This window comes from Podarcis pityusensis, assembly GCF_964106645.2.
Source record: "Podarcis pityusensis genome assembly, chromosome: 4".
Classification (NCBI taxonomy): domain Eukaryota; kingdom Metazoa; phylum Chordata; class Lepidosauria; order Squamata; family Lacertidae; genus Podarcis; species Podarcis pityusensis.
Genome location: NC_138027.1, coordinates 84885200 through 84913077, shown reverse-complemented (window position 1 = coordinate 84913077; position 27878 = coordinate 84885200). Strand labels below are relative to the sequence as shown.

Below are 27878 nucleotides of genomic sequence, written 5' to 3'. Positions count from 1 at the left end.
TGTCTGAGGAAGCCGGAAGTAGCGGCTGAGGAGGCTCGGCTCGGTTTCGTGCTTTGGCGCGGGGGAGGGTACCCTCTTCCCTTTAATTAAAAACCGCCCCCCGTATCCGTTGTCTCTGTCTCCCTCACCCCCCCACCCTCCTACACCCCACCCGCCTTCCCTTCGCCATGACTGGCGCGCAGCTGCTGTTGGCCGTCGCGCTCCTGGTGGCTAATTCGCCCTCCGGCCCGGCCTTCTACCTGCCCGGCCTGGCGCCCGTCAACTTCTGCGACGACCCGGACAAATCCGACTGCAAGGTCCGTAGCGGGGGGGGGGGGGCGTTGGGAAGGGCGGTTGAGTCCGGAGAGCGAGGCCTCAAATGCCGGAGGGGTGTGTGGCAGAGTACGAGTAATGTCGGTTAGTGGGGTGTGTGTGTGTGTGTGTGTGTGTGTGTGTCATGTTATGTCATAATAGCCCCCCCCCCACATACATACATACTAACTAGCTAGCTGTGCAGTGACAGGACCCCCCCCCCCTTCAGATCGAAAGTCTTTCCTGCCTGCTTAGGCTTTCTTGCGTTTGGGATGGAGGAGTGGATTGGCTGGAAGAAAGTCTTCCAGAATGCCCTGAACTGCATCTTTTAATCTCGGCTTTTGTCAGTGTCCACATACCCACCAACATTTGTCCAATGAAAATAGGGACATCCTATTTCATATCCTACCAACATGTCTCCCAGGGAAATAAAGGTAAAGGGACCCCTGACCATTAGGTCCAGTCGTGACCGACTCTGGGGTTGCGGCGCTCATCTCGCTTTATTGGCCGAGGGAGCTGGCGTACAGCTTCCGGGTCATGTGGCCAGCATGTAGGGACATCCTATTCCATATCCTCCAACATTTCTCTTATGAAAATAGAGACATCCTGTTCCATACCCTCCACCATTTCTCCCAGGAAAATAGGGGCATCCTATTCCCTATCCTCCAACGTTTATCCCAGGAAAATAGGGACATCTTATTCCATACCCTCCAACATTTTTTCCAGGAAAATAGGGACATCCTATTCTATACCCACCCAACATTTCTCCCAGGAAAATACAGATGTCCTAAGGAAAAGTGTGACATTCCAGGATCAAATAAGAAACCAGGACAGTAAATCCGGGACTGTCCCTAAATAATAGGGACACTTGTAGGGGTCTGCGCCCAGGCATGTGTAAGTGCCAACAAGCTGGTCAGGCTTAGTGGCCTGCTGCAGCTTGCTCATTGCCTTTGACCTTTATGTGTTAGGATGCAGCAGCTCCTACGATGGGCGCTTGGAAGTTGAAGTTGGAGAAATGAAACTAAAATAAGGCCCTAAAGCTGAGCTCTATGTAGCTGAGGAAGCAGAAATCCCAACCGTCTGGGGCTGTCCAGGGAGAGCAGGATGGCCTTTCCCACAAGGAGGATCTTCATGAACCTTGCCTGCCCCATCAGATGGGAGGAGCCATCCCACTCTCAAGAATGCTCTGCAGGGACCTCGTTGGAATGGACCCCATAGGTCTTTTAGTTCAACTTCCTGCTATACAGGAATCTCAACTAGATCATACAGGACATGTGGCCATCCAACCTCCCTTTCTCTCTCTCTCTCTCTCTCTCTCTCTCTCTGTGTGTGTGTGTGTGTGTGTGTGTAAAATGCACTTTCTTCCACTTCTGTGGTGGGATTGGCAGCAGCCTAACTTGTCTTATGCTTCTCTTTGGGATTCCTTCAGACCCCTCCTTTTCTTCCTTTCTTTTTTACTGTTAGTGCTGCTTTGTAAGGAAGCCATGTTTCATTGAATAGTTGTGTAGGGGTACGTGATTGGGTAGGCCAGTGTTAGGTAACTTATTATGTTCTAGTGACTCAGGGTCTTTTAGAGGAATATTTTATTTTATTAATGAGTTGCCTAAAGAGATTGCCAACAAAGGTCCGTATAGTTAAAGCCATGGTTTTCCCAGTAGTGATGTATGGAAGTGAGAACTGGACCATAAAGAAGGCTGATCGCCGAAGAATTGATGCTTTTGAATTATGGTGCTGGAGGAGGCTCTTGAGAGTCCCATGGACTGCAAGAAGATCAAACGCATCCATTCTTAAGGAAATCACCTTCAGTGTACATAGAGCTTGGAAGAGTTAAACAACAGCAAGGGGCTGCTTCTTCGGCAAGGGGAAAACAATACTGCCACCTGTAACCTAAAGCAGAGCACTCCATTTATCACCTGAGGATTTTACCATCTCATTGTGATGCATGCATTGATCATGCCATAGTCTGTGCATATGGAGTGTTATGAGGAAGTTTTTAATGTTTGTAGAAAGTTAAAACAACAATAATCTCAATGTGATGAATACTATGTTTGGACAACTTGATTAACCCATTCATGCCTCCTTAAAGTTCCTGATTCTGTGAAGGGCAGACTACAGTATGGGCAAGAATAGGGTTTCTCTCCAGTATGGATACATTGAAGGCACTGCAGTGAACCTAGGCATGTAAAGGTGCTACCGCATTGTTCTCAGGAGAAAAGATGTTCTCCATGTGTCTGATGATGCCTTTTCAACCTGGTCTATTGGCTAAAGGCCATACTACGTTCTTTGCATTTGTATGTCTTTTCCTTCCAATGGATCACTTTGTGTTTGGAAATCAAGTTAAGATTCCTGAAACCTTTGCTGCATATTGGGCAGAGTTAGCAAAGAGTATAAAGTGTAAAAATTCAATTAAGAAGAAGAAGTATAAAACAGCAGAAGTTGTGGGGAAAGAGATGTAAGAGTAGCAAAGCGAATGAATGTTGCAAGTGCACTTAAATACTGTATGTTGTTGTTGTTATATACTGCTTAATTGCCAAAGTGATTTACAAGTATAAAACATCTGGGGGATGTTCCACTGCTTTATTTTTCACAGAAAATGTTCTATTTCATAAGTACATCATGAAATAAGAATAATAACAACAGGACAACTGCAAAAAAAAAATAGTTTTGTTGCAGATCAGATTTATTCATAAAGTCAAATACCATTGTAAAAAGTCAAATACCATTGTAAAATACAACTGGAGTACCAGACCCCAAACATCATGGATATTTACATACATAATGTAATATAATTGAAAAAGATATAGTGCTTTACATCCATTTCAAACTCACTCTGAGATCATCTGAACCCTTATCTTGATCACCAAACTTTAAAAAGGGCTACAGTTCTTATAACATACTCACCTTTTTCCTTCATATGGTGTTATAACATACTCACCTTTTTCCTTCATATGGAGTTCTGACATCAGTACCAGATTGATGCTTTAAAAATGGGAGGATCAGATGCTTCCTAGCTCTGTTGTGTTTGCAGTGAAACAGAACATGACAAATAAATTTCTGACAACCCTCATTGCAATGGTGTACTCTTTCTTCTAATTAAGTTCAGTTAAATCTACTTTCCATTAATGCTCCTGGCAGAGAATTGCATCACACCAGCATAAAAGCTCTTTGAGCTTTAGGAAGGTTAAGAGGGCTGAAAATACTTTTATCTCTAATAACATTTCCAGTTATCCAAACCCAAATATATTGGGGAACAAGTTTGACAGAAAAGGCCATCAGCTCCTTAATTCTATGCACACCTTAGTTTCCTAATGAAAAGTAGTGGGGATATCCACAAAAAATCCCAAAAGATGTATTTAATGCAGATTCCACCCCAGAAGCTCATGAAAGAATCTCTGACTATCAAACCAATCAACTACGTAAATTTCCTGAAATGGATATGAAGCCAATAATTGCAAACAGTGTTCCATGCAACTGCTTGGAGGAACCTAAAACCCACCTCAATATGCTCTCCTTATACATTTAGGAGTTCCAAAAATTATTTTCAAAAAATTCCCTTGTGCCTTCTCTCTAGAGTGCCATCAATGTTCTCTGCCCAAAAAACAACTCCAAACAATTGTTGGGCTGCAATCTTGACCCTATAGAGACCAGAGCTTGCTTAATTAATTAATTAATTAACTGCCCTATACCCGCAGGTCTCAGCTTTCCAAACTGTGTGTTGCGGCACGTTAGCGTGTCAACTGCAGTGTATAGGTGTGTCATGCAAACACTCCCTGCGCTCCTCCCGGGGCTGGAAAGGGGTTAGTTTAATCTCTAGTTTCTTTGTAAAATTGAATTACTGTGCCATGAAATGATGCATGTCTAAAAAGTTTGTCACCAACATGAAAAGTTTGGAAAGCTCTGCTATAGACCTGGAAGATGGCTGGAACAAACTGTCCACCCTTAGAAACGAAAGCCAGAGAGGTAAGAGATTCCATTGCTATAGCCTGCTTTATGTGGGTCTTCCATAGCAATGGAAAACAAAAAAAGAACACCAAGTACCAAAAGGCTCTTAATTGCTCCAACAAATAGTCACCCATATACCACTTAGAAATCAATCCCCTTCTAGAAAACCAACAACAGCAAGATCTTAGTTCTATCACAACCATCTTTTCACTGTTTCTCTATGAAGAAAATTGCTTTAAAGCCCTTCTAAAACTTTTTGTTAAAGATAGCAATAGAGCATCATCTGCTTACAGTAATATACTAATGGAGGTGGTTTCCAATTTGAGGGCGTGCATCTCAAGTGAATTGAACTTGAATCATACGAGGACAGATCAAGCAGAAAGGGAGCCAAAGTACATATCTGACTCTCCTCCCTTGATGCAACAATATTGTTGAGAGCTGACCTCTTGTACTATAGCTGGCTTGTGGGGATGTCTCACAGTAAAACACCTAATCAGAAATAATAGACTTTTGTCCGCTGAAGACTCCTCCAGTTTTTTCCATAAATGATCATGTTGGATCAAATGTATCTGTAATGGGTTTAGGGGTTGCTCGTGCGTAAGTTGCCGCCACTCCTGGCTAGGTTACCTGGTTAACCCTTTCTGACTGAACAGCCTCCACCATCGTGACTGTCTCAGTCGCTGGCAGAATCCGTCAGTGGGCGTTTCTTAAACTTCTTCCAGCACAAAAGTTCCTTGACGCCAAGTCTCCTCCTACTCTCCCTGCGCGGAAGTCTTCTGCGCAGGGAGGGTGTGGGCAGTGGAGTACCCGTACTCTCTCCGCTGGTCTCCGGCGAGGAGTCTTGGAGCCTCCTCCCCGATTCCCCCATCTGCCCCCCTTCTCTACTGGTGTTACGGTGATTTCCTTCCCCAGCAGACGGGCTCCCTCTCTCCCTACTGGGACCCTCTCTGCCATCCCTTTGGAGCCTTCCCTCCTCTTCCAGCTCCGATGGCAGTTCCCTGACAGTATCCCTATCGTGTTTTATGACTTCCTTGATATTGTATGTGGGCTGGAACTGGTCTGTGACCAAAATAATAAAATTCATTCATCATGTTGGACTAAGTCAACAAAAGCTGTATAAAGTTCAGCCCTGAGTGTCTTAAAATATTCCTCTGCCAAATGAGATAAAACAAGGTAGTAATCCAAAAGAGAGTATCCTCTGGAAAAAATTCTAATTCATTTCCTCCGGGAAAACACAACACTGAATGCAGTTTCGTGGAGAGAGGCGTTGGCTTCATGCTATTTTTCTAAGTTTGTGGAGGTCCGTGATGTGGGTTTCCCAGAAAATTTTGAATGGGAAAACCTTTCTACACAAATTAGGGCAATTTGCCTTGAAACGTTGGTGTCCTAGAGAATAAGCTGATTTGGCATGTTTAGTTTCCTGAATAAATCTTTAAATTGCCACGCTTTCCTAATACATTTGCTATTGGCATCCTTTCACCTTTTGAAATGGCAAGTTTTCAATGGAAGCTTTAGCCTAGAGCTAGTATAGCAAAGTGGAAGGAAGACCTGCCCCCTACCACCATGTTTTGCCCTGGCATGTGCCATCAGGACTTGGGGTATGGTGGTTGATCAGCCTCTCTGCTCCTCCTGGCCCCAAGTCAGGATTGTAAGTGTAACTTATATCATTTTTTCTATTGGAAAGACTGTTTTTCACTATTTGCCATTTTCATTTCCGATATAGTTTTCCTACAGTGTATTTGTATTACAAATTCTTTTAATTAAAAAATTCATAAATACTCTGTTTCCCTCATTGACTTTCTGTCACTTTAAGTAGTTTAGATGCATGTAGTCTTCTGTTTATTAAATCTGTCCTATCTCAATTCTTTTTTACTACTTTTATTGTTTGATTGAGCAACTATGCAGATGGCAACTATGCAGAGACCTTATATACAGTGGTTTTAAATCAAAACAACTATTCTTTATAGCTACTTGTAGAAGTCACACAGGCAAGCTTGATTACATAATGCTAATTGCATAATGTAATTCATCTTTTGTAAGGAAGGGCAGAGCATACACATTTAGAATAATGGTCAAAATACTCTATAATTGCAGTGTGTATAGCTTTGATGACTGATACATTAAGTATATATCTTAATACAGTATAACACTACAGTACTAACATTCCAAAACACTTGTTCTTACCTGTTATTAACTGATAAGCGGTTAACAAAAAGAATTTAAGGTTTTATTACAATGACGTGTATACATGTTGTTAAATTTATAAATAATGTCTCGTTGTGTTTTTGCAGCCTGTGATAGAGCTATTTGTGAATAGACTAGACTCTGTGGAATCAGTCCTTCCATATGAATATACTGCGTAAGTATATGAAATATTATTCTTTGATTTAGGATAGGATAGATTTCGTAGGCAAGGTTATGATTGTCCAAGCTGCAGTGTCAGTGTTACTTGGTCTTTGGTTTAGTTGCTTTGTACCAAGATTTAGCTTGCTAAATCCTGCTCCTGAAATTTGCCAAGAGGATAGGATTCTCTTGCTCTGTTTTAGAAGTTGGTTTTTCCATTCAATTATATATTATATATTTTAAACAAAAAACTTGGGAAGAATTTTGAACTAATGGTTTTTGCTGGCTATAGAAGTTTCAAAACGTAGAATCCCAAATTTTGCAATTTGCACTAATAAGCCAATCTAACATTTTTGGATCCCTGTAAAGAATGAAAGTTTTTAGTCAATCATCTTTAAATGGCATGCACAAATAACTTAATTAGATGTTACTTTGGGGGTGCTTAATATAGACCAGTACTGTTGAACTCCAACTTTCATCTGTTGCAGAAAGCACGGCCAATGATCAGGAATGAAGGGAGTTGTAACAAGCAAATAATTTGTGTGGAGCATTATCTCAAATATATTGCTCAGTGATGCAGACATAAGCACACTTGGTTGAAAGTCAACTTAGTGAACATGACTGTCGAACAGGGAAGTGTGTTCAAATAAGGCAACTTAAATAAGATTCAAGAGTTTCCTGTGAAATTCATTAAATTGTCCTGAATTTTATATAGGTATGCATTTTAGATATAGAATATAAGACAGACTTCAAGTTCTGCTGAATTTGATTTTAGGTTTGATTTTTGCGAAGCATCTGAAGGGAAACGTCCATCTGAAAATCTTGGTCAGGTGTTGTTTGGAGAACGGATTGAGCCCTCGCCATATAAGGTACATTAATTGTTTTAAAAATCAAAGAATTTGCAGAATCTAAGCAGTGAATCCCAGTTGTTGGCATGTTTTGATTTGTTCAAATGGACTGAAGGTTTTTAAAACTTTATTAGGCTTTTGGTTAAGCCTGCCCTAGCACATGACATTCTTGAGGAAATATTAGGATCAGGAGAGGACTCACTGGTGTTGCTCCCCCTGCTTTACCTTTTCTTCACAGGGGTCCGAGCCCTAAGTGGGTAAATTAGACCATTTACCATATTTTTCGTCCCATAGGACGCTCCGTCCCATAGGACGCACCTACTTTTTGGGGGGGGAAATAAAGGAAAATTTTTTTTCCTTTATTTCCCCCCCCAAAACCAGGTCAGGGAACAGTGGGGTGGTGGCGCTGCGCCTCCCCGCTGTCCCCCGAGCTTGTGGGGCTGGCCGATGTCTGCCCGGCGCGAGGGGCGCTCTGCTTCAGGGCGCCCCACGCGCCGGGCGGCAGGCTGCGGACACCTGCGCGAAGCACGAGGCATCCTCCGGAGGGCGCCCAGTGCTCCGCGCTGCAGGCTGCCGCCCGCAAGCCTTGCGCGCCCGGGGGGGAGTTCCCCCCGGTACGCAAGGCTTGCCGACACCTGCGCGAAGCACGGGGCGTCCTCCGAAGAGCGCCCCGTGCTCCGCGCTGCAGGCTGCCGCCCGCAAGCCTTGCGCGCCCGGGGGGGAGTTCCCCCCGGTGCGCAAGGCTTGCGGACACCTGTGCGAAGCACGGGACGTCCTCCGGAGGGCGCCCCGTGCTCCACGCTGCAGGCTACCGCCCGCAAGCCTTGTGCTCCCGGGGGGAGATCCCCCGGGTGCGCAAGGCTTGCCGACACCTGCGCGAAGCACGGGGCGTCCTCAGGAGGGCGCTCCGTGCTGCAGGCTGCCGCCTGCAAGCCTTGCGTGCCCTGGGGAACTCCCCCCGGGTGCGCAAGGCTTGCGGGTAGCTTCATGGAGCCTGGAGTGCGAGAGGTGTCGGTGCGCACCGACGCCTCTCACTCTCCAGGCTTCAGCGAAAGCCTGCATTCGCCCCATAGGACGCACACACATTTCCCCTTCATTTTTGGAGGGGAAAAACTGCGTCCTATAGGGCGAAAAATACGGTACATTTTCCCACACTGCACTTCCTGCAACATCAGCATTACATTGTGGGTATTGTTGAGTCCTGCTGCACAGGCCCTTTGCTGCTGAGCTGCCTACTGGACAGTTTGCCTGGCAACAAGGAGACAGCCTGCTTCAACTCTGACAGGAGCACCAGCCCCACACTGCTTGACTTATGATTAATAATAATAATAATAATAATAATACCACACTCATCTGGCTGGGTTTCCCCAGCCACTCTGGGCGGCTCCCAACAGAACACTAAAAACATGATAAAACATCAAACATTAAAATCTTCCATAAACAGGGCTGCCTTCAGATGTCTGCTAAAAGTTAGTTGTTTATTTCTTTGACATCTGATGGGAGGGCGTTCCACAGGGCAGGTGCCACTACTGAGAAGGCCCTCTGCCTGGTTCCCTGTAACCTTACTTCTCACAGTGAGGGAACCGCCAGAAGGTCCTCTGTGCTGGACCTCAGTGACCGGGCTGAATGATGGGGGTGGAGACACTCTTTCAGGTATACAGGGCCAAGGCCGTTTAGGGCTTTAAAGGTCAACACCAACACTTTGAATTGAGCTCGGAAACGTATTGGGAGCCAGTGTAGGTCTTTCAGGACCGGTGTTATGTGGTCTTGGCGGTCACTCCCAGTCACCAGTCTAGCTACTGCATTCTGGATTAGTTGTAGTTTCCAGGCCACCTTCAAAGGTAGCCCCACATAGAGCACATTGCAGTAGTCCACGTGGGAGATAACTAGAGCATGCACCACTCTGGTGAGACAGTCTGCGGGTAGGTAGGGTCTCAGCCTGCGTACCAGATGGAGCTGGTAGATACCTCCCCTGGACACAGAACTGACCTGCGCCTCCATGGATAACTGTGAGTCTAAAATGACTCCCAGGCTGCGCACCTGCTCCTTCAGGGGCACAGTTGTCCCATTCAGGACCAGGGAGTCCCTTACACCCGCCTGCCCCCTGTCCCCCCAAAACAGCACTTCTGTCTTGTCAGGATTCAGCCTCAGTCTGTTGGCCACCATCCATCCTCCAACTGCTTCCAGACACTCACACAGGACCTTTACCAATTCTGATTTAAAAGAGAGGTAGAGCTGGGTGTCTTCTGCATGCTGATGAATACTCAGCCCAAACCCCCGATGATCTCTCCGAGCAGCTTCATATGGATATTAAAAGACATGGGGGAGAAGATGGAACCCCAAGGCCCCCCACAAGTGAGAGCCCAGGGGTCTGAACACTCATCCCCCAACACCACTTTCTGGACACGGCCCAGAAGGAAGGAGCGGAACTAGTGTATAATAGTGCTCCCAGCTCCTCTAGACGGTCCAGAAGGATGTCATGGTTGACGGTATCATAGACCGCTGAGAGATCCAGCAGAACTAGGAAACAGCTTTCACCTTTGTCCCTAGCCCGCCAGAGATCATCGACCAGTGCGACCAAGGCAGTTTCAGTCCCATGATGAGGTCTAGATCCTGATTGGAAGGGATCCAAATGGTCTGCATCCTCCAGGCGTGCTTGGAGTTGTTCAGCAACCACCCTCTCAATCTCCCACTAAATGGAAGATTTGAGACTGGGCAATATCGCAGGTGTTGCATTATGCAAAATAATATCTGGGCTGGTGAGTCCAGTTGCATAGCTCTGGCAGTGCTGACAAGAGTGACGCTCGCTCCCCCAGCCCCCGCCTACCATCTGGTTGGGCTTCAGAAGCTTGGTCAGCTTAGCCATCTTAGAAACATGTCTAGCTATGCTCCTCATAGGCATGCCCTATGTCTGGCCAGACCTCCCTAGAAGCACACAGCCTTAGTCTGTTCCTAGGCTATTCAAGGGAAGGGCCCCAAGCTATAGAAGAAAAGGGCTTGCCTGGATAATATATTCCTACCTTAGAAACAGTTGGGCTGCATTGGAATTGCGGACATGTTGGCTGCCAGTTGATGAAATTAGGAATGTGGTTTTTTTAAAAAAAAAAAACCAAACAAACTGGGAACATCTCACCTTGGTATCCTATATTTTTCATTTGCCCCAACACACATTCATTCATTTGCACCAAATGTAATGCTTTGTTTGCAGCTACAGTATTGCTAGAATCTAAACTAAGATGGGTCCTGCTTCTTTGTACCCTCATCTTACTATATAGTTTTCAATTACATCATGCAACCATATTAAAAAGGTAAAGGGACCCCTGACCATTAGGTCCAGTCGTGGACTCATCTCGCTTTATTGGCTGAGGGAGCTGGCGTACAGCTTCCGGGTCATGTGGCCAGCATGACTAAGCCGCTTCTGGCAAACCAGAGCAGCGCACGGAAACGCCGTTTACCTTCCCGCTGGAGCGGTACCTATTTATCTATTTGCACTTTGACGTGCTTTTGAACTGCTAGGTTGGCAGGAGCAGGGACTGAGAAACGGGAGCTCACACTGTCGCGGGGATTTGAACCGCCGGCCTTCTGATTGGCAAGTCCTAGGCTCTGTGGTTTAACCCACAGCGCCACCTATGTCCCGTTGCAACCATATTAGGCAGTCTCTTAAAGCAGTTTAGGACAGAGAAGCCTAGTATAGGATCAGTATGTATAAAAATTCACTCAGGTATTATTTTAAATGTGCTTGTGGTATTACTGCCATGTAGAAAATTCTGTTGTTTAGCCTATTCTACCCATAGGTTTTTATTTATTAAATCCTTCTGAATTAGCCACCTGAAATATTTTTTGCAGTTCAGGTTGTTAAAAGACTTGGATCAAAATTCCCTTTGGTTTAAGGTAAAAGAGAGAATAGTTTGAAATAGTTTTCAGTATAGTTGGACTTCTTAACAAAATAAAAATTGGATTGAGAGTTTGGGTTTGCTGTTGTGGAGAAAAAAGTTGCTATTAGGCACGTGGTAAAATCACGTAAGTTAACTGAATTGTTGTATGTAATAATTTGAGAACCTGTGCATGTGTGCATTTTGATGTTCTGCTGTTATTATTTTGGGAACTTTTCCATTAAATCTTTAAGTAATTTGAGTGAGCAATGTGTAAAAAGGAGACTTGTTTCTAAATTCTTTCTCATTTTTTTAGTTTACCTTTAAGAAAACAGAGACTTGCAAGCATGTTTGTACAAAAGAATATGATTTGAAAAACCCAGATCACAAGCAAAAACTAGATTTTCTGAAAAAGAGTATGCTACTGAACTATCAGCATCATTGGTAGGTTCATGTTTAACTTTTAACCAATTGCTTACTTTTAGTAGAAAATATAGAATTGTGGTAGCTTATGATGAGAAATATGGGACATTCGTGGAAAGAAATGTAATGTTTTCTTCCATTTAATACAACATAGTTATAATTTCTTATTTCTGTTTAAAAAATAAAAGTATGGATCTACTGGAACAGCAATTAGATATCCTTTTGTGCATTAAAAACTATAGAGGCAAATGGTGATAGTGCGAATCATCTGGAGCCGATTTGGGGAGGCATTCAAGAGAAACAGAGAATCTATTCCCCAAGCAGTATCCATTAGTTATCACCTAAACATTACTACCAGCATGAGTTTGACCAAACTGCGGGAGGCAGTGGAAGACAGGAGTGCCTGGCGTGCTCTGGGCCATGGGCTCACAAAGAGTCGGACACAACTAAACGACTAAACAACCACAAACATTACCATTACTAACATTGTTAGTGAATCTATATTTTGCCTTGACAGGTAAAGTTCTTCTCAAAATTTATGGCTGTGGTACATCTTTAATGATACAGGCTTCATCTGAAAATACTGTATTACTTATTCATTTTATAGGATTGTGGATAATATGCCAGTAACTTGGTGTTATGATGTGGAAGATAACCAAAGGTTCTGCAATCCTGGATTTCCCATTGGTTGTTACTTAACAGAAGATGGACATCCCAAAGATGCCTGTGTTATCAATGTATGTATAAATAAATTTTAAATAATGCGTGCAAGATTACTATGCTGCTTGATTCCCCTCCCCCTAAATTTTTGCTGTTATCAGTGTAAGTATACTATTTTTAGGAGCCTGCATTGACACCATTGCAATGACTGAGTTATCATGGAGGAGTAGAAGGAAGGAGGCGTAGATGGACAAAGGCTATTTCTAATAACAATAGGCAGCTAATCTGCTTTCTATTGTGCTTCTCAGCCTGACATCTTCCTCCCATATCCTAAGTCTGCTCCATGAAACCATTAATTTCCACACCTTATGCCTTCCCCTTTTATTAAAGCAGTTGGTGTTAGAACAGCATAAAAATAACATAGAAATGAATTGTTGCATGAAAGAAAAATTGGATGGATAACAGGTAATGTTATCCGTTAGTGAGTCTGGTGAACCAGTTTGAATTTTCAAACTAATTTGCAGTCTCTGCGTGGAGGAGAATTTGTTTCTGAAAGACAGAATATATTTCTTTGGAATTGGATTTCAGCTCCCAGTTGTTGTTGTTGTTGTTGTTGTTCCTGAAAGTTTGGCTGTTGGGATATTCCCAGCATCCATGATTCTGTATACAAAAGTCAGCTTAGTTCATAAATTAGCATTAATGGTAAATTGTAATGCTGTTTATTGTACTGCCACGAGACTTAATTTCTTAAACCTGAGAAATGGGATCAATTTTTACGGAATCTTATGAAATGGCTTTTCACAGTTACCTCATTTTTATGTATAGTATGAGAATGCAGGAAGCAAACAGTGGACTGATGTGTTCCCCTTCTGTGGAACTATAAAAGGAGTTTGGAAGCTTTTACTTCCATTTTAGATGTAGTGCAGCTTGTTGTGATTTTCAAACCAAAATAAAATGTGGTTAATCTTATCTGTGGTTTGTTGAAACAAGTGGCATATAAATTTTAATAATAACGATGATGATGATGATGAAGGGGAGGGGAGGTATTTTATAGCCAGTTGTGCGCTGCTCCATCCACCTGTTTGATTAAGTTTTTTCTACATATTTTTTTCTGTAGTCTGAGTTCCATGAACACGACACCTTCTACATATTCAACCATGTGGACATCAAAATAGCCTACCACATGGTAGAAAATGAAGCTCCCAGCGCAAGACTAGTAGCTGCTAAACTTGAACCAAAAAGGTGAGCCTTTAGTTTTATTACCAGATCTGCGTGGCATCTTGGCAATGTTATAACTTGGTTTGAAAGATATAAGGGAATTTAACATGCTCCTCACAGTGGACTTCATGTTAAGTGGAAGATATAGGAGTGGGAGGGAGAGAACACTTTAGAGTTTTCATTCTTAATAGGAAAAATAATACTGGACAAGTATATACGATACTAGTTAGTAAACATTGCTACCATTGTGATCCCATTTATATAGGCCCAGTTCACACATAACACAAACTGCACCGTAGTTACAATCTAATCATGGCTTTGTTGCCCCAAAGTTCAAGAGTCACTCCTCCCCTGCTTATTCCTAGTAGAAGAGATACCATGCCATTATGTGCAAACCAGCACTTGAGGTTTGTTTCTCTCCTAAAAAACAGACCTTGCCTTGCCAGCATGGTTTGTTAGGGGGGAAAGCCAAACCGTGAGTGCTGGTTCACACATAACATCAAGTCAGTCTCTGGTTTGGTACAGCCCTAATTTGTTAAATGAAGAAGTGGGGAAGGAGCACTGTGGGGACCTTTGAGCAATGTGCACTTTAAGCCATTTCTTAATTCAAACTATGATTTAAAGCAGGGGGGCTAGTCCCTTTCAGGCCACCAAATACCCTCCTCCTAGTTTGGTTATTTAAAATCTGCTGCCAGAACGACTGCATTTTGCACTCAAATCTATTGTCTTTGGTTTTTTAAACAGTTACAAGCACACTAATCCTGACAGCCCAGACTGCACGGGACCACCTATGGATTTAAGTAACAAGCTTGCTTCTGGAACTGTCAAAATTCCCTACACATATTCAGTTACTTTTGAGGTTGGTATTCTTGTTGGCTTTTCCCATTTCTTTTCCTGGAGAGGGCATGATTTGGAAAGTACCGTATTTTTTGCTCTATAAGACTTCACTTTTTCCCTCCTAAAAAGTAAGGGGAAATGTGTGTACGTCTTATGGAGCGAATGCAGGCTGCACAGCTATCACAGAAGCCAGAACAGCAAGAGGGATTGCTGCTTTCACTGCGCAGCGATCCCTCTTGCTGTTCTGGCTTCTGAGATTCAGAATATTTTTTTTCTTGTTTTCCTCCTCCAAAAACTAGGTGCGTCTTGTGGTTTGGTGCGTCTTATAGAGCGAAAAATACGGTACTTTCTGAGGTTTTAAAATAACACTCTGTTGGTGATTCTTATACCAGAAATTCAAAGCAGAGTTGGAACGGACCATGAGGGTCATCCTGTCCAATTCCCTGCCGTGCAAGAATCTTTTTCCCAACATGGGGCTGAGATTAAGAGTCTTGTGCTCTACTGACTGAGCTGTCTTAGGTGAATTTTAAAAAGTGGCATTATGAAATACTAATGAAATCCTAGTAAACGTCTTAAGAAAGGCGATTCATCTAAACTTTTTTATTGCATTATTCTAGGCTAACTAGGGAAATAACTTTTGTAGAAAATGTCATAGATGTTACTCAGTTAAAATTCTTTGGAATCCTAATAAAGGAAGACAGCCAATGATGGCCACTTGCCTGAGCGACAGAAATCTGCTTGCCTTCCAGAGTAGCTTTTGCAAGTGTGCCAGGGAGCCATAGTGGTAGGAGAGGAAGAAGTCCCACTGGGTGAGCAGGCCCCTGGTTGCTCTATATTGGATCTACACTAAAATGGTATTTGGGACGCGGGTGGCACTGTGGCTTAAACCACAGAGCCTAGGACTTGCTGATCAGAAGGTCGGCAGTTCAAATCCCCGCGACGGGGTGAGCTCCCATTGCTCGGTCCCTGCTCCTGCCAACCTAGCAGTTCGAAAGCATGTCAAGTGCAAGTAGATAAATAGGTACCACTCCGGCGGGAAGGTAAACGGTATTTCCGTGCGCTGCTCTGGGTCGCCAGAAGCGGCTTAGTCCTGCTGGCCACATGACCCGGAAGCTGTACGCCGGCTCCCTCGGGCCAATGAAGCGAGATGAGCGCCACAACCCCAGAGTCGGTCATGACTGGACCTAATGGTCAGGGGTCCCTTTACCTTACAGCTTAATGCTATACATGTTTACTCAAGAAGTGAGTTCCACTGTGGTCAGTGAAACTTACTTCTAGGCAAGCACATAGCTCAGATGGTTAGAACACACTGCTGATAATGCCAAGGTTGCAGGTTCGAATCCTGTATGGGACAGCTGCATATTCCTGCACTGCAGGGGTTTGGACTAGATGATCCTTAGGATCCCTTCCATCTCTACAATTCTATGATTCTGTGTAGAGGATTGCAGCTTCAGTGAGAAGTCTCTATGCAGAATATAGCCTTCAAGAAGTATAGAGGCAATTGTAGCTGCTTGCTACCTTTTATTTGTTCATTATCATGTCTGATATTTTAGTGAAGCAATTCCTTGCTCAAAAAGAATACAGTGGTGCCTCACAAGACGAAATTAATCCGTTCCGCGAGTCTCTTCGTCTTGCGGTTTTTTCGTCTTGCGAAGCACGGCTATTAGCGGCTTAGCGGCTATTAACGGCTTAGCGGCTATTAGCGGCTTAGCGGCTTTAAGAAAAAGGAAACAAACTCGCAAGAACTCGCAAGATGTTTCGTCTTGCGAAGCAAGCCCATAGGGAAATTCGTCTTGCGGAACGACTCAAAAAACGCAAAACCCTTTCGTCTAGCGAGTTTTTCGTCTTGCAAGGCATTCGTCTTGCGGGGCACCACTGTATGTTTTAGCTGACATTCTTGACATCTGATCTTGAACGTGAGAGATGTCGCATGGTGAGTTAGAAATCCACAATTCAAATATTGTGTCTGTCATGAACTCACTAGATAAACTTTTAAGTAAGGCACTCAACGCCTTAGTTGTGCTTCCTCAGCAGTGTGGTGGGTCATAATACTGATTTAACTTACAGGGCTTGCTGTAAGGATTATAACAAGATAATGAGCATATTGTGAGCCTCTTTGAAGACTTAAAAGTATTCTATAAATATTGAATATTATGACGAAAATCATAACGATGTTGGTTGCCAGGAATCCTAGTGATTTCTCGGTTCCACTGAAAATAGTGATAAAATTCTCATTAGTATCTATGTAAATAACATCAGAAGAAAATAAGTTGTTCATGATCCCCAAGAATTATTTATGCAATATATATATATATATATATTAGTGGTTATGTTGCCATTCTCAGTATAAAAACTTGGCAAGTTTGTTATAATTTTCTTTCAGTTGTATGACATCTAAAAATTAACCTTTTTCTCTTCAGAAAAATGATGAAATCAGGTGGGCCTCCAGGTGGGATTATATTTTAGAATCCATGCCTCACACACATATACAATGGTTTAGGTAAGGGAAATGTTTTCATTTTGTAATTCAACATATTGGAGCACTTTTTTTGGTAAAAAAGATAATGGTTTGACAACTGGCCATCATGTTTCCTTGTAGCATTATGAATTCTCTTGTGATTGTCCTTTTCCTGTCTGGGATGGTTGCTATGATCATGCTAAGAACTTTGCATAAAGACATTGCAAGATATAATCAGATGGATTCTACTGTAAGTATAAGTTTTTTAAAAACAAGTTGGAAAAGAAATGCTTTAAATTTTTCAGATCTCTAATACATCATTTTTTTGTGATGCCTTCTAAATATTCATGTTTAGAAATGTTGTGAATGTCTTTGCCTCAGTCATGTTCTGATAAGCACATTGGCAACCTAACTCTTTATCTGTATTATGCCCAAATAGCTTTTATGTATATTCATTTTATTAGAATGTTTATATGCTACCCTTCAAGTATAAATACACCATTCATTGTGGCTTACAGAAAAAAAACCCCAGCTGATTTTGCAACTGTATTAACTGATATAAACATACTGCTTTTGCAACAATAGTTACTGACAAAATTTTGTGTTAGGACATCGTAGCGTATAATATTGTCAAAAGGAAAAGTGGAACACAGTCTGTTCTGTGAAAATAATACATATTAATAGGGATGCTTTTTACATCATACTCAAGAGTAGATCCATTGAACTCAGTGGGCATAAATAACAAGACCATTGGTTTCATTAGATCTAGTCTGAGTATGATTAATCTTGGATATCACAGGCATCTTGAATACCTGAAGGATTTACCATTGAGACAGTTAACTAATAAGAGGCCTTCCCAGTTGCAATAACTGCAGCCCACAGGGGATCTGAATTGTGAGCCTTCTTATATGTTTTCCATAAGGTAATGCTGGGCACAGATGCTATCCCCCCAAAGGTTACCCCAAACAGACCAAGGGGAGCTGGGTGATTACCATGATTTTGCTTACTTCTTTTGATGAATGATGTATCCCAGGCTTCCTCAACCTTGGCCCTCCAAATGTTTTTGCCCTACAACTCCCATGATCCCTAGCTAGCAGGACCAGTGGTCAGGGATGATGGGAATTATAGCCTCAAAACATCTGGAGGGCCGAGGTTGAGGAAGCCTGATGTATCCCATCAATTACCCTGCCAAGACTAGTGAGATTTTCAGATTGTCATCCCAGCACACACTGGATTTCTTCCTGTTGGGGAGTGACTTTGTCTACAAATGATTGCATGACTCAGGGCATTCTTGCTTCAGCTTGGCCAGGGACAGAACTGGGGAGAAGCCTCGTAGACCATAGACACCCCCAACAAGAACCTTCACACTAAGTGTCCAACTTTACTATGTCCCAGAAGGTTGAAAGAACAAAGTTCTGAGGTCTCATTTGTATGTTACTCGTTGGTTTCCGAATTATAAAGTTTGAATGTTTGGTGTTGTGTGATATTTCTGTATTTTATCTAAACCATACGCAGAGTTTGTAAATTTGGAGGGATGAAGTTAGAGATATATATATATTTGTGTGTATAAACCCCTCAACTGGCTTATTAATTTTCAGGAAGATGCTCAGGAAGAATTTGGTTGGAAACTGGTTCATGGTGACATATTTAGGCCTCCAAGAAAAGGAATGCTACTCTCAGTGTTTCTGGGCTCTGGAACACAGATTTTAATTATGACTTTTGTTACTCTATGTAAGTATAAAGTAATGGGATACATGGGTGAAGCAGTGCCCCTTAATTCTAAAAGCTCTTCTGCTTAACCTTGGTTAGATGATCAACAACACGCAATGTGCTTGTTCTCTCCTTGTCCTTCCCTTGCATGTATCTACCTTACCCTTCCTGGTTTAAGGCATGTTTGCTGGTGCTGGATGTTCATAAGGTCCTCAAAACATACATAAACACACATAGGAGATTTGACTCTCAAACTGCTTTGATGCTGAGAGCTAGAGTGGTGAACTGATCAGGACCCAGAAGACTAGGGTTCATGCAAATGCCCACTCAGCCATGAAGCTCTTTGGCCGACCATCAGTCAAGTCACATGTTTTGACCTAATACATATCACATGAGAATAAAATGTGGAGGAAACCACGTATACCACCTTAAGCTCTTTGTAGGAAACATGGAATCTAAATGTAAAAATAAAATAATAAGAATTCTGGTTGGTAACTACTACTGCTATTACTGTTATTATTCTTATTCTTATTATTAAATTAAATTTGAATGCCGCCATATACCCACAGGTCTCAGGGCAGTTTGCAACATAAAATCACAATATCAAAACACAAAACACATGATAAAAATAAAAACAACCCAATAAGCCCCCCTCCATAACACATTTTAACACATTTTATGCCAGTATACAGATAGTGCTATTGTAGTGGGTTCCAAAAGTGAAAATGGATGTTGTAGGAGCCAGCAGGAAGTTCACAGAGATGATTTGCAGTATTCTTCAGATTACTTGAACTGTGGATAGATGATAAGATCAGGGAGCATTACGTCTGCACAAATCCTAAATATATTGAATTTCACAAAGTAATAAATCTGAAACCTCTGGAAAAAAGGGGGAAATATACTATTGTGCCACCACTCCTAGGCACTGTGCACAACAGATGTGAATAAGGTAGTCTACATGAGAAGCACACATATCTTTAAGAGGCCTCTAAATATTGTGTATTTCCTTTTTCAGTTTTTGCTTGCCTTGGGTTTTTGTCACCTGCAAATCGGGGGGCATTAATGACCTGTGCTGTGGTCCTGTGGGTGCTGCTTGGAACCCCAGCAGGTTACGTTGCTGCCAGATTCTACAAATGTAAGTACAAAAGTTCATTTAACGTGACAGCACTTAAGTTCATTAGTCTAAATTATCATCACAGCAGTGATTTCCCCTCTGATCCTGTTTGCCCTCTGGGCAAGATGGAAAAATGTTTTAAGACTGAAGAGAGACTACATGCAGGTTTAGATTGTTCTCAAGCTAGCAAACTTTCAAGTTGGATATTCTTTTATTGTATTAACTCTAACGTCAATTGTTCTTACTTGGATCTGCTTGCAGGGGAAGAGGTAACTGACATACTGTTATGGAAATCAGACTGTCAGTGGCTTTTGAAATTGCATTTTGTTTGACATATGAAGTTTGATCCAGCTTTTGTCTGCTTTGGTCTATATGTATTTGAAAGGGAGATAAAACAAAAGTTAAACCTATAACTGCTTTACTGAGCTTCTCAATCAGTGTTCACTTTTAGTATAATGCAGTACGGTGTGTTGAATCAGTCTAATTTTTCAAAATTTTGTTTTCATAAAGATGAAAAAACAAATAACAAAACTGAACTTTAAGTTCAAGTGCCTGTCTAAACTGTTCTAATAAATAGGGAATTATGTTTGTACAGTACCTGTCATTTAATTGGTGCTGTTTGGGTTTCTTTTCATACAGCATTTGGGGGTGAAAAATGGAAGACAAATGTTCTGCTGACAGCCTTCCTTTGCCCTGGGTAAGTTAATTCCTATGATTACTATTAAAATAGGTATATGAGAAGCTTGGCTAAAACTGGTGAGTCTTCAGCAACATAAGTAAAACACAGCAACATCATTGCATGTCAGAGCTATGCACAGTTCGTGCCCTTTTTTGGTTTTTTTGTAAACCTTGTTTCCTTCTGCCACATGAAAAAAGTCGATTAAGCAGTGCCAGCATGACAGAAGTACTTTTTAAAAAGACAGGGGTTCTCTTCATTGATTCTTTATTTTACTCCTTGGGCTGCTTCTCAGACCACACTGCATCTGTGGTGTCATATACTATACAATGCCTATGTCAAATCTTTCTGCTTAATCACAGCAAGCAGTCATCCCCTGAAGTGGAGCTAAGACAGACATATATTTGGAGCTATTTAACTGAAACGTCAACTCCTGCTGGAGTTCAGTCCTGTTAGATTAAGGAAGAAAGGCTTGCTTGACCTCTTTGCCTGATATTTTCTACATGCCACCTGGGCTCAACGTTAAGCTAGACATATAGTGATATGATTTCAATAACATTGAAATTAATCAAGTGTGAGTTAATTGTTAAATCTCGTTTCTCTCTTAGCATTGTGTTTGCCGATTTCTTCATCATGAATCTGATTCTCTGGGGAGAACATTCCTCTGCAGCCATTCCATTTGGTACTTTGGTTGCCGTTCTAGCCCTCTGGTTTTGCATATCTGTACCACTGACGTTCATTGGGGCCTACTTTGGTTTCAAGAAGAATGTAAGTTCTTTGTCTTTCTGATCTTAACATGTTTTACTCACCTTCTCTGCACACATATCTCGTACCTTTTGAACTGCCTGAAAACAAATGGTGGGTCAAGTCCTTTAGAAGGCTGTGGATTTTGGGGTCTTGCCTGACTTCAGTGATTGAGTTGTGTATATATAAAGCATGGTCAAACAACAGGATTCAAAGCAAAGAAAACCATTCTGAATGTGGTAGACCTCGTTAGATGAGATTTAGCTTGGATTTCCTTTATTGTGCTAGAAAGCCATAGGATTGTAAATTCTTTTGACTAAGTACTTCCTTCTGTTTGTGGTGTTTAGTATAATTTAGATTATTTAGAAAGTCTCTTCCCCACCCTTGTTTATATCTTTTAAAGGCCATAGAACATCCAGTTCGTACTAATCAGATTCCTCGTCAGATTCCTGAACAGTCATTTTACACGCAGCCATTACCTGGTATCATTATGGGAGGCATTCTGCCCTTCGGATGCATCTTCATACAACTTTTCTTCATTCTTAATAGCATATGGTAAGCCAGTATGCTTCTTGAAAAATGTTTGATGCCTTCTAAAGTACTTTTTCAACTTGCTGGTTTTTTTAAAAAAAAGAGCTTGTATTTGTTTTTCTGCACTTCTCTCTGCTTTCTTTCATTATCAAAGCTTTTGACTGTTCTGCTTTAATGTCATATAAAGCCTGTGTTACGCTTGCAAGTATGTAGTTGTCTGGCCATAGGCTTTTGAAACCATCCAACCAAAAGTTGCCTGATGCAGGTCTTGGAGTGTTGTGACACCTCTGTCTGACATTGGTTTTAGTGTTCTTATGTCACAGAAGGTCTTACCAGTCTTAGGTGAGACAGTTCGTTGGTGGGGAATCTTTGTCTATGGCCCTAAAGTCCATGGGCAACTGTGAGATGAATTAAACATGGGGGTAGTTTTATGCCATAAACTCTTAATGGATTTGGTTGAGCAGTCTTCAGATGCTGGAGTTCAACAATATTTGCCACTTGTATGCTAGAATGGCCAGGTAAACTTCACCAAGACTACTTTTGTTATGCTTAAACTTCTGTTTTCTAGGTCTCATCAGATGTATTACATGTTTGGCTTCTTGTTTCTGGTGTTCATTATTCTGGTTATCACGTGTTCTGAGGCTACTATTCTACTTTGCTATTTCCACTTGTGTGCGGAGGTAAGCCTACAGAATTCTTTCTTGCAACAGTCCTGTTTTGGGGGGATTTAAATTATTAGGGAAAAGGATTCAATCAATGACTTGGCTCCTAAGTTGCTATTCCTTTTACACAACGGTGGAGGGAGATTTCATAAAAAGCCTCTGTCCACTTATGTTTGTATTGAGGACCAGGGGCAGACTTTGGCATTATGGTGCCCGGACCGAGGCCAAATTCCCCCCCCCCAAAAAAAAACCACCTTGAGTAGGTACCCATATAAATACAGTGGTACCTTGGACGTTGAACAGAATTCGTTCCGGAAGTGCATTTGACTTCCAAAATGTTTGGAAGCCAAGGCGCGGCTTCCTGTTGGCTGCAGGAAGCTCCTGCAGCCAATCAGAAGCTAGGTCAGCCACGTCAGACGTTTGGGTTCCAAAGAAAGTTTGCAAACCGAAACACTCACTTCCGGGTTTGCGGCATTCGGGAGCCAAACCGTTTAACTCGCAAGATGTTTGGGATCCAACGTACGACTGTATAGGAATCATCATCATCATCATCCACCCCCATTTTTTGCTCAACCTTATTTTTAAGTTCCTTAATTTTTACTTCATGTTTTAGGGACAGCATAGGGTATACTCCAGATTTGTGTATTGACTCAAATATAATAGATCATGTAATAACTGCTAAAACTTGCTGGGGCCGAGAAATGTGAAATATATGGCCCTTTTAAGATGGGTTGTGCATTCTAATCTGTATTTATTGCTTGCTTACACTTGCCATTTTCATTGCTGGCTGTTTAGAGAAGACATCCTATGAGGCAACCTAAGCATCTTTTAAAATAAATCAAATGTTTGTACCTTCAAATATTTTGAATCGTTTTAACCCGATTAGGTGACGATCTCCATCAATTTCCCAACAGGTTGTCTTTAAAATTGTATCAGCTGCTGGGGTCAAGTGCCTCTTCTTTTTTTCTTTTTAAAGACAGCTTTGTCCTCTCTGACACTAAAACTTTCCATGGTGTGATTGACAGATACAGTAAATGGAGCCTTGCTGCTGATCACCAAAAGAACCTAGCTGTGGAATATTACCAAAAACAGGCTCCATGGTTTCAATTGGTTTTCTTAATGCTAATCCCATTTTACATTTCAAGTGAATCTGTACTTGGACTGCAGTACATACCTGCTGTGTTAGAGATAGGAAGGTGGGGGTGGAAATCCTCTACCCCCACCTTTACATGCCTGGCACTGTGCACTGTCCTAGAACATTTGTGGTATCTGCTCCAAAATGCAGGTCCTCCAAATGTCAGCTTAGAATGTGTTTGCTCCCTTCAGAAGGGCATCCCTGTAGTATTTTATTTGAATAAGTTATTGATTCGCAAATGGTCTCTTTCTACACAATCAATTGCCCGTAGCTCATCTTAGAAAATTATTAAAACCTTATAAAGGGTCATCATTATTAGATATGAAATATATAGTCTATGTTGCTTTGGTTTGCAAATATTCTCATGCACGTAAGTTGATTGATTGTAGCCCAGAAGGTCTACAAGTATTTAGCAGGTTTTTCAACCATTTCTCTCTTTGTTCTAGGATTATCACTGGCAGTGGCGCTCATTTCTCACCAGTGGCTTTACCGCTGTTTATTTTCTAATATACGCAGTGCACTACTTCTTTTCCAAACTTCAAATTACGGGTACAGCAAGCACCATTTTATACTTTGGTTACACTATGATAATGGTACTGATCTTCTTCCTTTTCACAGGTAAATATGAATATATTTTTTGGTACTGAGACTTTATGTTAGAGTTCTTCTGGGGTGCTTCACACAATACAGTTTAAGAGTTCTAGAGCCATGTGCAAACTTTTTCATACTAATGTTTGACGGACATCCCTATGGTTGCTTGTTTAAAAAACAAACAAACTTGTGTGCCTGTCTATTTTAATGTGGACTATGGACCTCAAGTTGTCGTGACATAAAGGTGGGATGTTTAACTGTAGCCAGGACATCTATGTTCATTTCCCTGCTCCTCTGCTTTCTACCTGCATCTCTGGCTGCTGAACATTGGCAGTAATCTGTATAATTCCTAAACACAGTTAGGGGCCATTTCAGAATTTGATTGAAAATGCAAAATACAAACCCTTCCGCTTTTTAATCTGTATTGTTGCATGCTTGCATTTGTTTACCTATTAAGGACTGTTAGAAGTTTTATACAGAGAGAGCTGTACTATTTGGAGAACATTCTTCTCCACTTGTAAGGGTTTAGAGAAAAGGCGTCAAAACCTTGATGGCTATAAAATATAAGAAGTTAATTAGATACCATTTTAGTATCTTAAACATTTTTTAAATTTTTTTGCACAAGTTACTGTTGCTTTCTGGAATAGTTTTTGTAGCGTTTTCCAGTTTTATATGTCGATAACTGTGCATTGGGATTCTTCTCCCTCCCCCCTCCCCCCAGAAGCTGTTTACAAGAAAAAAGAGGCTGTGTATTAAGGGATACGTACATAGTAAATTTCATTAAGCTTGGATGAGATCATTCTAGCAAGTGATCAGAATTACACACACAAGCCCCGAAGGCATCTAGCTTCCTGTGTCAAGATGATATAAAAGCTAAAAAGAGAAACTCATAATTGTTGCATCAAAACTATTATATTGCTGCTTACTCATCTGTTAAAAATGGTCAGCCTCAAGAAGGGTTCTGACGGTGCCCTGCTGCTGTGACGGTGTAGCACATGCTTGGGGCACTTGCTTCTCACACTGCATTCCAGGTCATTGATCAGACACAGCAGGCAAAATACTGGGAGCTATGTGACAAATCGGACTTACAGCTGGGCCCACAATACTGTATCGGAGTAAATGAGTCAGTTAAACATCAGTGGCTTAGCTACTATGGAAAAAAATAATACGATATCATTCACAGTTCTTGCTGAATTTTTCCATCATGAATGAACCATTGCTAAATCTTCATTCTTCACTGCAAACACACACACATACATAACTTTGAATTAGAACCTGACGCATAAACATAGAAAAGTTTTGCAACATGTAAAGGAACAATACCTATCTTCCGTCATCTAAAGTTGCAAAAACTTAAATTCACACTCATTAATTCTCAGTTACATGAAACACAGACTTCAAGTGACATTTTTTAAAAAGTCCATTTGTACATACTTTTTGTGAATAATCAATGTGCATAAAATCAATGTGCCATTGTCAAGCAGGTTTCGACTGCTCAGGAACTTACATATTCAAAGGGCTGTAAAAGCAGTAGTCTCTGTTGGTTTATTGGAGCACATGGTTATCTTCCAGCCATGAACAGACTTACCAAATGTTCCACTCTCCAATATCCTTCAGCTACCCTGGATTCTAAATCATCCAAAAATTATGAAGTCAAATAGTCTGGTTGGTTGTGCTTTTCAGCATCAAAAGTATGCCATGTTGTGCTCCAAGCGCTGGTATCCGGTCCTGTCCTGAGAGGCAACCTTCCATAAAAGGGCAACCTTCTGTAAAAAAGGTCAATACCTTTGAGGTTTCCTCCCTAAAAAAAAGGTCAACAACTCTGGGCAACTATAGTCCGGCCCCCAACAGTGCCTGAGGGACAGTGAACTGGCCTCCTGTTTAAAAAGTTTGCGGACCCCTGTGTTACAGTATCTAACAGAAATGTAAACTCATCCTTGGTATATGTGGTTTCCACACTTTCTCCAGGCCACATGGATCCTTTGCTCATTTGCATTTTTGTGCTTCCTGCATAAACAGCTGTGTTGCATCAACACAACCCTATTTTGCAATACACAATACCTTCTCTTTCAGGCACAGAAGCTTCTTGTTTCAGTGTCTTAATGGCATGGAGCCTGTGCCACCCACCATTTTGTCACCCCCCCCCCCCAGGCTGGCACTGTTCCCTCAGGGAGCCCCCCCCCCAGGCTGCACACCGCTCCCCAAGCACCCACCTTCCTACGCCGCACCAGGTTTACCTGGCCCACATACCATAGTTTGAGGATCCCTGCTGTAACAGATCCATTGATGTTTATTCTGCCAATTTAAAATTCACGTTCTGTTTTGTAGGAACAATTGGATTCTTCGCATGCTTCTGGTTTGTGACCAAAATATACAGCGTTGTAAAAGTGGATTGAAGAAACTGTAAAATATAGGAGCCATCATCCTAATATAATGATACGCTTCTGAAGAAGAATTTAAGCTTTATCTGAAGTATTGACTTCTGTACCTTGTGAATGATACTGAATATACATTTTGCCCACCCAAAACATTTGTATTATAACTTTGCAATTTGTTTTCACTTGGGTGTTCTTACTGAAGGTTGAAGTTAAATATTGTATGCGTTTGTAAATGTTGCTTATAGTAGAACTTTTAAATTCTAAATGACTGGCTAGAAGTGAGTACATTACAGAATTTTTAATGATACTTCTAAATAAATAACGGGTGTAAATACAGTTTTCTAGGCTTGTTGAGTGGGGTTAATTATCCCCCTGCCCCAGTGAAATAACTTCTTTCTATCATGACTTGGAAGGTTGACTCGTGTGTTGCTTTTGATTTTTTTCCCCTGATTTTTTTTTATATTGGAGTTATGGCCATAAATCCACCCCACTTTTTCTGTGACTTCATTAGGTTCCAGTGTTGTTGGCCTTTGGAACCATGTGCCTCTTGAGTCTTGGGAATCTATCCATTCATAATTGTAATAATTACTATCAACATTTTCAGTGGATCATCACATATTATAAATAAACCCATGAAATTTTGTAAATACAGATATATTGATATGTTTTAAAAATATGTAGATTATATTTGTTAAATTCTAGGTTGGTTTACCTTTTTTTTTTTTTTTTTGTTAATCTGCTCTACCCTATATAGATGTAACTGTTCATAACTGCACTACACTGTCAGTTCTAATCCGCTAGCGTAACTAGATTAAGAGACTGGATAATATGTTGAGAAGATCTGCATACAGAGAAGGAAGACGCACTGTCAAGTGTGCTCACAACAGATTTTAATGATTCATATTATGTAGAATTGATTGGGGAGGGGTTGAACATACACAAGCAGAAATGCTGTTTGTCTTGTATTAATAGAATGGTTCAATTTGCTAGATGTGGAATTGACATTAACCCATATGCATCCTTGGAAAAAAGCAATGGAAACATGTTTATCATGTTGAGTTGGTTTGAGTTTACGTTAATGCCTGCATGTCTCCCACCAGAGCATATCTGCAACCAAGTTAAACTGCATGTTTTGGGCTCAGACATTCTGATTGGAGAAAAGAACCTATGTTTTTTCTAATACGTTCTTTCTAAAGATCATAAACTAATGCTTGAATATTAAAATCCAATAAAAGTATCTTTTGTTAATAACTTTTGAATTTGGTCTTGTAATCTAGCATTACAACTCTGTAATTAAACTTGGTATGTTACAAAAAGCAAAAAAGAAAACATGCAGCAAATGTATATTCTGGTTTAGGGAACAGCAAATCTCATACTTTGCTCTATAGTGTAGGACTGTTGTGGAGGGTTCCCTCCCTTCCTTTAAGACTTAATTGATGGGGAAA

At 41.5% G+C, this 27878-nt stretch overlaps 1 protein-coding gene across 2 annotated transcripts; it reads left to right on the top strand.

Annotated features, from left to right (window-relative positions):
- The first annotated feature begins 3 nt into the window (after positions 1-3).
- TM9SF2 (transmembrane 9 superfamily member 2) lies at positions 4-27684 on the top strand. 2 transcript variants are annotated; one of them, XM_081003068.1, is made up of 17 exons: positions 4-296; positions 6525-6592; positions 7352-7445; positions 11613-11740; positions 12327-12456; positions 13497-13621; positions 14342-14456; positions 16855-16934; positions 17034-17142; positions 18491-18623; positions 19618-19737; positions 20356-20413; positions 21001-21160; positions 21540-21691; positions 22236-22347; positions 23911-24082; positions 26384-27684. In XM_081003068.1, the coding sequence occupies exons 1-17, from the start codon at positions 168-170 to the stop codon at positions 26449-26451; spliced, it is 1953 nt and encodes a 650-aa protein (XP_080859194.1). In that variant the 5' UTR covers positions 4-167; the 3' UTR covers positions 26452-27684. The 2 variants fall into 2 exon arrangements, with proteins under 2 accessions (XP_080859194.1, XP_080859195.1); XM_081003069.1 differs by lacking the exon at positions 4-296 and adding an exon at positions 579-725.
- The last annotated feature ends 194 nt before the right edge of the window (positions 27685-27878 follow it).